At 35.5% G+C, this 14310-nt stretch overlaps 1 protein-coding gene across 1 annotated transcript in view; it reads right to left on the bottom strand.

Moving 5' to 3' along the window:
* LOC124158194 (dynein axonemal heavy chain 2) overlaps positions 1 to 14310 on the bottom strand; it is a 154769-nt gene that overhangs the window by 15872 nt on the left and 124587 nt on the right. The window contains exon 54 of the mRNA XM_046533382.1: positions 6809 to 6955. Coding sequence (XP_046389338.1) covers positions 6809 to 6955 — 147 coding nt within the window. The remainder of the gene's footprint in view (positions 1 to 6808; positions 6956 to 14310) is intronic.

Genomic DNA, 14310 nt, shown 5'->3' on the forward strand with positions numbered 1-14310 from the left:
GTAAACCTTGCACAGGCAAAAAGTAACAATTTTGTACACTTGAGCCCCACCACTGTCTGAGACAGAGAAAAGACCAGTAGCAGGAAGGGAGGATCAAATGATTAGAGGAGGAGGTGAGAGAATTTTTTAAAGACTGATAGACTGATAAATAATCAATCCAAGCAAATTTAAATTGAATGCCAAATAATTGGTGCTCTACTTCATAAATGCATACACTAGTCACTCAAGTAGCAAAAGAATATTGAAAAATGATTTTAAAATTATTTTAAATAATGTTAAAATCAAAATATCATAATATGTCTAAATTCATGACTTTTTCAAGATTTTCAAATATGTATGTAATTTTAAAATATGTAATGTATTAGGTGCTGGTCTTTTTAAGTCTTGTACCATTTGATCTCATTTTGTTGATAGTATATATATGGATACGTAGGAAGTAATGGCTTATTTTTTGCATAAAATGTTCCTTTTTTAATTTCACAGAAAAATAATTACGCGAACATAATTTTAAAACAATTTCAAAATTATTTTGCACACATTTTGAAATAATTTGATAATTATTTTCTGATCATTTCAACATAATTTTGAAATCATTTTAACATAAGTCTGAAATAATTAGGTAGGTAATTATTTTGAAATCATTTTAAAACACTCATATAAATTTTCATTGGTACATATAATCTTAGTCATACCAATGTGATAAAGTAAACCAGTATAAAAATTCTCATTCCTTTGCGGTGAATATGAATGACTGACAAGTAGCTTTACATAAAACAAATAATACAAATGATTTTGGAGACTCTTTCTACCAAAAATGAATCCCTCTTTTCAAAAGTGAGTTCGAATTTTGCTGTTTTTAGGACTTCTTGAAATCCACAAAACGATATTTTTTGGCAGTATTCCATTAGATTTCTAGAAATTTAAAATAATGAATTTACGGAAAAATAACTCAAAATGAAGGAATATCATTGATAAATGGACATTGAATGAACCGAGTATGCACTCAAGCAATGCCTGAAAACACTCTCAATATGTGCTTTGTGCTTTATTACATTCTAAAAAGGGATAAGGCCTGAATTTCTGACATCTAAGATACTATCTAGGATACTATTGCCACGTTGAATCAACTGATGGGTGAGGGGGGTCCGACAGTGCGGTAGAGCCCAGTCAACACAGTATTCGTAATGAGGTCTTATATGAACTCATACGTTGGACTCCTTTAAGATTCCACATTAAGAGACATGAAAGGGCCTTTAAGACCTCACACTTCATGAGGTCACATGAATGATGTCTTAAAGACCGCATACTTCATAAAGTCTTGAAGACCTCACACTTCATGGGGTCTTCAAGATCTCACACACATGAGGCCTGAAAAATCAAGTCATATATATGTTAATGAATTATAATTTCAATCGTAATTATATATTTCTGCGTGTATAATATTTTTTCTTCCTTCAATTAACTCTTTATATTAAGAGATGGGTTCGTAAACTTCTCCCTCCGATTCTATTAAATAAGCTGACACTTCCACTTTCCGCTAGGTCCGCCATTGTGTTGTCGTGTTATTCTACTGCCTTGAGCTCAGACGTCTAGTTTATGATTAATATCGTGTGTACTCCATGGCCTAGTTCTTGCTCGTGTTTTACCTTGTGTCTACGAACGTGAATCAGGATTCGATCGGATCTGAGATCGGCACGAACCTTGTGGACATCATGATGTGTTACGTGCACGGAGACTTGGAAGGTAAGTTTCAATGATTTTATGTGTACGATTCTTTATCCACTTGTTAATGAGAAAATCCATTAATTTTACTATTTTCCAAGCTGGTTAAGTTCATGCTTATCATTTGAGTATCGGTAAATATTCATGTAAAATATTTAGGTGGAACACGTTTTGTAACGTGCCTTTGTTGTTGTTCATGTTTCATTTCATTTATTCATCGTATCCTTATAAATTTGCTGTTATCGCATTTTAAATTATCTTTGCTAGTATACACTATCTCGATCATATCTAGTACGTGTTCAAGCAGTGTTTTTATTATCTCGGGTTCACAAAACAGTTTTCCCTAAGATCATTGAAGTTTATAAACTTCTCAGTTCTCAAAATCATGACGTAAACAAACAAAAGTGCTAACCGATTTATAATTTGCTTGATTTCACTTCGTAATGTAACTTATGGAACGATAAAGCATGGAAATAACGTTCAACATGTATTTAAGTTAACTTCTAAGAGCATTCTAATGCAATAGGAATGTAATTAAGTGTAAGAGTTAATCAAAGGTATTTCACTAATTCGGTTACTCCTAAAATTAACCAAGTTAAAACGGTCATCTTCGGTGCTAAAACCGGCCCTGGGAGTATTTAGGGACTGCTAATGAGATAAATAGTCTTTATCTGGTTTATTTGATGTTATCATGCTATCAATTATAACTCTCAACAAACTTAAGTTCAATGTTTTTTTTTCAGCCTCTGTTATGAAATGGAACCCGACATCAGCAAGTAGTGTCGCCTTGGAGAGAGTGGAGAGGCAGTGGCTGTATCAAGCGGAGACCGCGTAAAGTATGCAGAGAGGAAGAATTAAAAAACTCGTGATGTTTGTTTATTGACTTAATATTATGAAGAATAAATTTATAAATATCATGAAGTTGTCTATTCCATTTTGTTTTTCTGCCTTATTTCCACCTATGGTTCTCATTAAATGTATTATTTTGCTTTATTTTCATTGGATACGTCGGGTACTTATGTCATCGGAGAGTTTTCTTAAATAAAGGTGCGTAAAGTATTTTGAAATCTTAATTAATGGGCTGGTAGGGGCACCGGCATCTTTGTAGGCTATTTCAAAGCCATCTATCGGAATTATTACGAAGTGGGTAATTTTTCTGGTTCTCCAGGTAGTTCCATTATCACACACGTGGAGGCGCCACATTTGCGCCTATATCATATTGGAACTGTTATAGGAGTCCTATAAGACCTCTTGTATGAGCTCCTTCAGAGTCGTGTGAGACCGCGAAAAGAATTCCTATACGAGTGCATATGACCTCACGGAGACATCATTATGAGGCCATTTGGGACTCTTTTGAAGGAGTCCTACAAATTCGTCAGACTTCTTTATGACCTCATGCATGAGTCATACGTGTTTACTGGGAGGGGAAACTAACTTTAATCGGCACTGCTCGAGGTGCTGTAATCGATGGCACCAAACTTTCGAAATTTTGTGTTCTCCTAAGCCTGATGGTTGAAGAGCCAATCACAGAAAGGAATCCTGAAAATCGGTTGCTGGCCTGCCGGCAAGGAATTCAAAAATTTCCGTCTTCTACTAGGAAGTGTGGTGTTATCAAGGTGTTGAAGAAGGCATACTCGCGACGAGCCTTTAAAAGTGCATTCATTCTCTCGTAATGAATTGCTGTGAGTACTGTTGTGTAATTACTTTAGGATTACATATTGACTCATTATAAATGTAACTTGGAATCAATTTTCCCTCGTCTGTTTCATACCAGCTTTTCACCTTTATAAATTCATTACCTGTTATGAATTTCACTCTTATTTATATTACTGCATTATTAGAAAACACATAGGTTTTATATTGCTTATAAAGGATTAATTTTTTTACAATACATATATGTACACATGTATAATTGGAAATTGGAATTTAAGGTATAATTAATGGTGTTGGCTATTCTACAAATTACTTCCGTGGATGTGATGCTCGTGTTTCAGTTTTGGGCTTACCGCAAAGGGAATGCCATATAATTGATCCCAGGTATATTCTTTTAATTCATACTCCCATCATCAAATCCCATTTAATGTTTCTAGAGATTTTAGTTCCTATAATTAGAGCATATGGTGATGTATCCTTTTTTAAATCTAAATACAAATTTTGCACTTCTCACATCTCCGTTTCATTTGATTTATAATGCATTGATTTTTGGTCTGTTCTGCCGACTTGTATCATGCATGCACTCACAACATAAGAGTATTAAAAAATCATCATCATCATCATCATCATTAGTCAACAATCCTAAGATTGGTTTGACGCAGCTCTCCATTTCTCTCTCCTATCCACTAATCTCTTCATAGCTACATATTTATTCTCTTTTACATCCTTTATAAATTGTCCTATATAACTCATTTGGGGCCATCCCTTGCCCTTTTTCCCTTCCACTTGTCCTTCAACGATTGTCTTCATCAGACCACCGTGCCTCAAAATGTGGCCAACTAAGTTGTCCCTTCTTCTGCTTAATGTTTTTAGGAAGCTTCTCTTTTCTCCCACTCTCCTTAGTACTTCCTGGTTACTCTATAAAAAAATGCACTGTAATTTTAAATATGTTTCTCAGCTTTTTACTTACAATATCATTGTTATAGTTATGGCTGCAACCATGGTTTTCGAAGGGCGGACTCCCTATAGCTTATTTTAAACGTTAACGAACAACCAATTTATAGTAAAGGCCAATTTAATGTTTTTTTTCTTTCCTTGCATTAGGTATTTGATTTAAATAAACATATAAAATAATATATTTATTTCACGACAACCAACCACCATCACTGAAGTAAATATGTGGCTTCCGATTACTCACATTAAATATAATGATCTAGAGCTGTTCAGTGAAAGAAACGAAAGAAAATATTTAGTTGATTTCAGAATAATAATATTAATCGAGTAAAATGCTTAATATACAACATCTGAGGATGCTATAATTACGAACTACAACGGAAACGCTGGAAGAGCTTTCTGCTCTGCCCCCCACCCCTACACCAATATGTCACGTGCAACTGTGGCGCAAAAATGTGGAGGTGCTGCTGATCGAAGTTGCTGTCCCCTTTGCTCCCTGCTCTGTCCAAATCCCCTTTGCCCTCAGTTGATTCACCGTGCTAATGTCTCATATTTCCAGTAAGGACATCTGACTTGAACTGCATATTTTTAATATACAGGGACTAGTTATGTCATTACCTTTACGGAGTCACCCGTAAGTGCATACAAGTGCAAAAAATTCCACAGAAGGAATCATTTGCCTTGATCAAGACTGTTGACAGGCAAATTTTTCAGAATACAGTACAGGCGGTCCCCGACTTTCGTACACAATGCGTTCCCGAAAACTTGTACGAAAGTCGAATGTACGAAAGTCGAACCATTGACTTCCATACTAATTAGGGGTTACGTTCCAAAAGAGCGGCATATACGTACAAAAACCTTTTTTTCACGGAATTCATTTCAATTGACTTAATTTTAATAATATGTCAATAAAACTCCTCAAATCATCTAATTTCTTTCGAAAATACGCAGAAAATGCAAATAAAAGTTTAAAAAACAAGAACTCCGTTGGCTATCGAGTGAAACTTCCTCTTGGCGTTTAACACACTCAATGCGGATGCCTTGAATTCAAGGCATCCCGTGCTAGCCTAGGACGCGGATGCCTTGAATACAAGGCATCGGTCTCGTTAGGTTTCTCGGCCCGTCATCTGCCTCCGCGTCTTCTACTAGACCCTGCAATTGTGCCCAGCGTCTCAGTGTGTCTTCTCCTGTGACTGGATACATGTCGTTTGCTTGCAGCAGATTTTTTGCCTTCTTTTTATTATACTATATTTATTATAATTTTATTATAATATTTAATATTTTCTTTATTAATAGTGAAAATTTTAATGATTTTCAACTATGTATGATTGTATACGATTAAGGAAGACACAATATCTGATATTATTGCAAAATATTTTTTCCGCGTGGCGGTATGTTATGATAAATTTTCTCAGCATTGAGTGTGTTAAGTTGACATTCCACTTATTACGTCCGCTATAAATAAAAAGACATATCAAGAAGCATAACAAAATGTAGTTGTTGAACCCGCACTCTGGATACCTTTTAATTTTTGCACCAAAATTCGACATTTGGCAGGTGACACTCGTGATCGCGTATATTTCGCATGTTATTCAAAAAAGACAAAAGAAAAGCGGAATTCGGGTGATATATCGTGCAATGTTGCTGAAGGTGTACATGAATTAAACAGCACTCAAACGAAAAAACACAATTAGAAAGCAGATCTTACTAGTTGTATTGAAGGCTATTTGATGATGTCTAGTCAACTTCTTTTGAAAAATATCTTCAATGAAGGCTTTCTTCTTCTCTTGATAAAGGAGCCTATAGCAGGCAGTCTCTCTCCCAAATAAATCACCTAGATTAGAGTCAACTACCAACAATTCCCTTCATTATATACGTTCGTATTGTTCGCATATACTGCCATTTGAAACAATTGAGTGTTGGGATGCGCAATAAACACCGCGGGAATTTAAAAAAAATTACAGACCAACGTCCGAAAGTCCGAATTTAGTGTACGAAAGTCAGGTTAAAGGTGTCAATTTTGAACGTACGAAAGTGCGAATTGTACGAAAGTCGAGTGTACGAAAGTCGAGGACCGCCTGTAAGTACATTTTCCACCTAAAAATCAAGCACATCATCAGGCAGTGGCAGATTAAGGGGAGAGCATCTCACCACGATCTCTGGAAAAATTGAAAGATGGTAATCTTTGAGGTGTCTTTCAATTAGAAGTTTTTATTTTGCCAACTTAACAGTGTTAAAAAAATAATTGATGAAAACCTAAAAGCCTAGTCTATGCATAACAGACCTCAGATATACCATCACTATGAGGTACTTTATACCACCAAAGCATCACGGAAAGTAATGAACCATCCCTACCCTCCCCTTAAAAAAATCATCTTAATTTATCCCAGTCTCAGCCTTAGAGTTAAACAAACATTGATAAGGCCCATTTTTCCAGGCACTGAATATTATTTTGCAGGCAAAAATCAATGAGACTTACCTACTAAAGGAGTATTTTCTGGCTCTGTGGCTATATACCATGTATGCCAATCTCTTGGGGTCTGCTCAAATGAGGAAGCAACACCATGAAATCCAGCAATTCTGTCAAGCTCTGTTATGTTATCCCAAGCAGCATCAGAGAGCCAGCCTTGAATGGACAAAGGATTTTATTTTCATAGTTAAAACCTTCAAGTGTCAAGTTTGGATGGTGTAAACTCATCGCAGATTACGATGCAATAGTAATTTCATCCTATAGAATACATGTTTCATTCCCACAGCTTCCAACCATTCAGGACATCGCAATGTTGAACAATAGTACGTATTTATAATTTCAAGCATAATTTAAACTAGATGGTGTTATCCTCTTTCTTCAACTTAAGCAGCAATCAAAGGAGAAAATACAGTAAAGGAAGACACAAGCTTATGAATGGGTGCTTAATGGAGTAGTGTGTTAGTTTAACACTGTGCAACAAATACCGTATTTATCTGAATATAGTCCCCCCTTTTTTTCCAAAACTGCCCATGGTAAAAGTAAAGGGGGGACTATATTCAAATGCATTTTTTTAAATTTTCCCGAAACTGAGGCCTCAAAATTAGAGTGGGGGACTATAATCGGAGAAATACTGTATGTATTCCCAGAAAACCTTACTCTGAAAAGAACATAAAACAAGTTCATGAACACAAAAACTAACTCCAGTAAGAATTAAAAATTAACTTTGCTTGTTGATCAGTATGTTCCTTCTTTTAACGCAATACAAGCAAATTTGAGATATGGTGCTCATTTTTCCTCTTCACTGATATTGTCCTTAATTTCACTCAGGGTGGCTGCTAGTGAGTACATTTAGGTAACTTCTGAGTTGTCCGGCTGATTCATTTGCTCAGTGGACACTCATTGAGAGCAATCAGCCATTTTTTCTGAGAGGATGAAGACCTCGATCAGCGCTTAATTATAATTAATAATAATAATAATTCTTTATTGGTTCCAGGACATGTGGACAACATGTATAGAACAAGTCAAGTATGTACAACACAAAACAAAACATAGGCTGCTATTCTGGATAAGCGTTGCAAAAAATAGCATATGCTATTCTGCGGGTCATTATTGCAACGACCCCGTATTCAGAATGAAGCGTAGTAATAATTTTGTTCGGAATAGCAGCATGCCATTTCTTGCACGAGCTATTTGGAAGCTCCGCCCCTTCCCGTATGAAAAACTTTCTGAACAGTTTGCGCAACCAATGAGGGAGAAGATATTTTATATATTTTTCTGTATTTTATGGAATATTGACTTGCAATTACAAATAATTGCTTCATTTGCATTTAAAAATTATATTAAACCGTGGATTTATATAATACGCTTTGAAAATCTCGTTTAGAAAATCAGCTGATTGTTGTTGTTTTGATAATATCACAATGGCTTCAGACAGGTGGGTTAGGTCATAATTTTACTGTTACAATGATGATTTATCGGGCATAAATATTGAATCATTTACCTATATCCGATCGGTCCTTTAGCGTGAGATATATGTCATGCGAAATAATCATTGAAACCTAAATATGTTTGATTTTCTTCGTAATTGTCTTAGGCTTCGAAGTCTGTCTGTTCGTTGCATGTCAAAATAAATATGTACCAACTTTTATTGCTTTGATCGTGACGATATAGCTTTACTGTATGAACTAGAAGCTTTCGTTTCTAATACTAGCTTTATATTATATGACTCCCTAATTTCAGTATTCATTCTCTGTTTAGGAAATGAAGTAGGTGGCAACGTCACCGCTGTGCTTTCATGTAATATGATGGAATAGTATCAATATTTCAGCTGCAGATTTGGAAAAAGCAGAGGGATGTGATGGTGAATTTGAGGATGGATGGAACAACTGTGAAAAAGTGAATCGTGTGGAAAGTGCTGTTGTGTCACTTATTATTGTTTTCGTATCAGCTGATTTTAATATGCTCACTGAAATTTTTGATAGACCCTGAACTGTGCCGATATACTGAAACTTAATTGTGTGAATAACTTACTTGCCTATAGAGGAAACAATTTGTATTGAATTCCACATGATATATATTGCATTAATGATGTACATGGATATTCCATTAAACGTTTGTGGCGAATCATATTTGTTCGGAAACTTTATTGGTGTTCGGAGAAATCCTTTGTTTTCAAGCAAGTAATTCAAGTCGACTGCCCGTGCTATAAGTTTGTAAATTTTAAGTTTTAATTGTAGAAGGTAGCGAATAGTGGGGAAAATAATTTCGACTCGTTGCATGTTTTTGTATATACTGTCCAATTGAGGAAATGAACGGCTGATCAAAGTATATGGTATTATTATGGTAATATATGGTTTTCATTGAAAGCTATAACTGTTATTATATTTGGCGAGTTAGTGTGTTCACACAAGCTTGAAAATTTTCAAGAATCGACCTGATAGCCTACATAGAGGATATTTTTAGTAGCAAGTCAAGTGATGAAATAAAATTATGAGTTGTAAATATGAATTAAACACAGAAAATTTGGGCTAATCGTAGTAATTCTTTCCATTAATTGTTATTGTATTCGTACTGTCGATGAAGCAAGCTTGAGCTTCATATATTAATCTCGAATGTTAATTTCTAACCAATTCACTTAACTAGTTAAATATTCATCACTTATGCTACTATTATTTAATTAAAATAAAGCAGATAACATTTTACTTTTGGCTATTATTCCATTTTTCAATGCTTGATTACGTTACTTTAACCTCAGAAAAACAATTCGACATCGCAATGCGCACGTTTTCAGGGTTGCAATACCGAATAGCTCGGCCTCGAAGACCGCGTAATATTATAGCAAGCCTACCGGTTGCAATTCGCCGTTCAGAATAGTGAATTGCTACGGGCCTATGCTATTCTGAGAATTACGTCTTCCGGTGTAGTAAAAACACGAATTGCAACCGTTCTGAATACCAAATAGCATAGGCGTTGCAATACGCTATATTATAGCAACATCGGTTGCAATATCGGAGAATAGCATAATGCTATTCCATCCAGAATAGCAGCCATAAACAATGAAAGTAAAAATTAGGAATTCAAATGCAATGACATATACTCATCAACAGAATAACAAGAATTGCTCACTAGATACAAGTACAGTTTTTTCTTAAAGGTGCTCATAGAGCATATTTCCCTTAACTCTTTCGGCAATGCATTGTAAAAACTCACTCCAGCATAGACAGGGTTTTTACAATACATGTTTAGATTATGGGGGACAATCCTGAAGTTTTTAGAGGCTCTCGTGTTGTAATTATGTATATCACCATTTACTCCAATCTCGAACACGCTTTTGTATTGACAGATAAGAACTATAGTTGAAAAAATATAAATACATGGTAATGTTAGAATACCCAGAGATTTAAAATGCTCCCGGCAGCTACTTCTACCAGAAATACCTTGAATGATCCTAATGGCCCATTTCTGGAATCTAAAAAGCCTAGTACTGTGTTGAGAGTGGCCCCAGACCACAATTCCATATTTCAGCCTACTATGGATATACGCATGGTAGACAGAAAGGGCCGTGTTGGTGTCGGTGAGCAATTTGATCCTTCTAAGGAGGTAACATCCAGATGCCACTTTGGTACAAAGAGTATCAATATGAATTTCCCACGATAATGATTCATGCACATATAGTCCCAGGAATTTTGTTTCAGTGGAAGAACTTAAAATTTTGCCATTTACCCTCAGAAGTGGAGTAGAGGTTATTTTCTTTTGATGTGTATGAAACTGAATAAACGTAGATTTTTTATCATTTATGACCACATTGTTATCATCACACCATTTACTCATTGCATTAATGTTTCCATGTACTACATCATAGGGGCAATAAAACATGGCAGATAGCCAAAAGTAACCCAACAAGCACATTATAAGTTCTTGAGATAAGGGGAAAGGAAAAAATAAGAAGGCACTAATAAGTAAGCAGGTTAGCCTTTTCTTATGGGTTTCTTACAGTAAGGCCAACAAACATCCATACTAATGACAAAATTGAGGCCTAACTTTCAGTACTTCTCTATGGCTGCTATTCTGGATAAGCGTTGCAAAAAATAGCATATGCTATTCTGCGGGTCATTATTGCAACGACCCCGTATTCAGAATGAAGCGTAGTAATAATTTTGTTCGGAATAGCAGCATGCCATTTCTTGCACGAGCTATTTGGAAGCTCCGCCCCTTCCCGTATGAAAAACTTTCTGAACAGTTTGCGCAACCAATGAGGGAGAAGATATTTTATATATTTTTCTGTATTTTATGGAATATTGACTTGCAATTACAAATAATTGCTTCATTTGCATTTAAAAATTATATTAAACCGTGGATTTATATAATACGCTTTGAAAATCTCGTTTAGAAAATCAGCTGATTGTTGTTGTTTTGATAATATCACAATGGCTTCAGACAGGTGGGTTAGGTCATAATTTTACTGTTACAATGATGATTTATCGGGCATAAATATTGAATCATTTACCTATATCCGATCGGTCCTTTAGCGTGAGATATATGTCATGCGAAATAATCATTGAAACCTAAATATGTTTGATTTTCTTCGTAATTGTCTTAGGCTTCGAAGTCTGTCTGTTCGTTGCATGTCAAAATAAATATGTACCAACTTTTATTGCTTTGATCGTGACGATATAGCTTTACTGTATGAACTAGAAGCTTTCGTTTCTAATACTAGCTTTATATTATATGACTCCCTAATTTCAGTATTCATTCTCTGTTTAGGAAATGAAGTAGGTGGCAACGTCACCGCTGTGCTTTCATGTAATATGATGGAATAGTATCAATATTTCAGCTGCAGATTTGGAAAAAGCAGAGGGATGTGATGGTGAATTTGAGGATGGATGGAACAACTGTGAAAAAGTGAATCGTGTGGAAAGTGCTGTTGTGTCACTTATTATTGTTTTCGTATCAGCTGATTTTAATATGCTCACTGAAATTTTTGATAGACCCTGAACTGTGCCGATATACTGAAACTTAATTGTGTGAATAACTTACTTGCCTATAGAGGAAACAATTTGTATTGAATTCCACATGATATATATTGCATTAATGATGTACATGGATATTCCATTAAACGTTTGTGGCGAATCATATTTGTTCGGAAACTTTATTGGTGTTCGGAGAAATCCTTTGTTTTCAAGCAAGTAATTCAAGTCGACTGCCCGTGCTATAAGTTTGTAAATTTTAAGTTTTAATTGTAGAAGGTAGCGAATAGTGGGGAAAATAATTTCGACTCGTTGCATGTTTTTGTATATACTGTCCAATTGAGGAAATGAACGGCTGATCAAAGTATATGGTATTATTATGGTAATATATGGTTTTCATTGAAAGCTATAACTGTTATTATATTTGGCGAGTTAGTGTGTTCACACAAGCTTGAAAATTTTCAAGAATCGACCTGATAGCCTACATAGAGGATATTTTTAGTAGCAAGTCAAGTGATGAAATAAAATTATGAGTTGTAAATATGAATTAAACACAGAAAATTTGGGCTAATCGTAGTAATTCTTTCCATTAATTGTTATTGTATTCGTACTGTCGATGAAGCAAGCTTGAGCTTCATATATTAATCTCGAATGTTAATTTCTAACCAATTCACTTAACTAGTTAAATATTCATCACTTATGCTACTATTATTTAATTAAAATAAAGCAGATAACATTTTACTTTTGGCTATTATTCCATTTTTCAATGCTTGATTATGTTACTTTAACCCACGGTCTTAGAATATGAGCTTTAACCTCAGAAAAACAATTCGACATCGCAATGCGCACGTTTTCAGGGTTGCAATACCGAATAGCTCGGCCTCGAAGACTGCGTAATATTATAGCAAGCCTACCGGTTGCAATTCGCCGTTCAGAATAGTGAATTGCTACGGGCCTATGCTATTCTGAGAATTACGTCTTCCGGTGTAGTAAAAAACGAATTGCAACCGTTCTGAATACCAAATAGCATAGGCGTTGCAATACGCTATAATATAGCAACATCGGTTTCAATATCGGAGAATAGCATAATGCTATTCCATCCAGAATAGCAGCCTATGGCTGCTATTATGGATAAGCGTTGCAAAAAATAGCATACGCTATTCTGCGGGTCATTATAGCAACGACCCCGTATTATGAATGAAGCGTAGTAATAATTTTGTTCGGAATAGCAGCATGCTATTTCTTGCGCGAGCTATTTGGAAGCTCCGCCTCTTCCCGTATGAAAAACTTTCTGAACAGTTTGCGTAACCAATGAGGGAGAAGATATTTTATATATTTTTCTGTATTTTACGGAATATTGACTTGAAATTATAAATAATTGCTTTATTTACATTTAAAAATTATATTAAACCTTGGAAATATATAATACGCTTTGAAAATCTCATTTAAGAAATCAGCTGTTTGTTGTGGTTGTGATAATTTCCCAATGGCTTCAGACAGGTGGGTTAGGTCATAATTTCGTTGTTATAATGATGATTTATCGGACATAAATATTCAATGATTTACCTATATCCGATCGGTCCTTTACCGTGAGATATATGCTATGCGAAATAATCATTGAAAGCTAAATATGTTTGATTTTCTTCGTAAATGTGTTAGGCTTCGAAGTCTGTTTGTTGCATATCAGAATTAATATGGGTATTTATGCATTTTCCGGGCTCCCGTCTTTTTGCGATTTTTTTTCGTCCAATACATTCATAACAGTGTCCTGATTACGAAAATGATAATTTTTTGTGGCGGAAAAGCCGGGAAATTACCTAAAAAGCGAAAAAATCGGAGAAAAAAAATTCCATATAAAGTGGTCACTTGAGTACTCAAAATGTTTGTAATATTATAGCAAACACATTCGTGCAAATATTTTTTAAATTGAATGTAAAACAACCTCATTACCACGTTTTACAAGCCGGAACTATTTTTTGGTAACGCACCGCGCGCAGCGATTCCTCGATTACACCGCGAAATACGATACCCACTTCTACCTCCCACTTTGTTATGTATTGGACCAGCTCGAGGGGTATTTTTTTCTAGTTGACCAGCCCGTACATGTGCCCGGAAAGTGATTTACCCACTTCTACCTCCCACTTTGTTATGTATTGGACCAGCTCGAAGGATATTTTTTTCTAGTTGACCAGCCCGTACATGTGCCCGGAAAGTGATTTACCCACTTCTACCTCCCACTTTGTTATGTATTGGACCAGCTCGAAGGATATTTTTTTCTAGTTGACCAGCCCGTACATGTGCCCGGAAAGTGATTTACCCACTTCTACCTCCCACTTTGTTATGTATTGGACCAGCTCGAAGGATATTTTTTTCTAGTTGACCAGCCCGTACATGTGCCCGGAAAGTGATTTACCCACTTCTACCTCCCACTTTTTTATGTATTGGACCAGCTCGAAGGATATTTTTTTCTAGTTGACCAGCCCGTACATGTGCCCGGAAAGTGATACAAGTCGGAAATACGGTGATTTCTACGTGAAAACCTTG

The sequence above is a fragment of the Ischnura elegans genome, chromosome 4 (genome assembly GCF_921293095.1).
Source record: "Ischnura elegans chromosome 4, ioIscEleg1.1, whole genome shotgun sequence".
Lineage (NCBI taxonomy): Eukaryota > Metazoa > Arthropoda > Insecta > Odonata > Coenagrionidae > Ischnura > Ischnura elegans.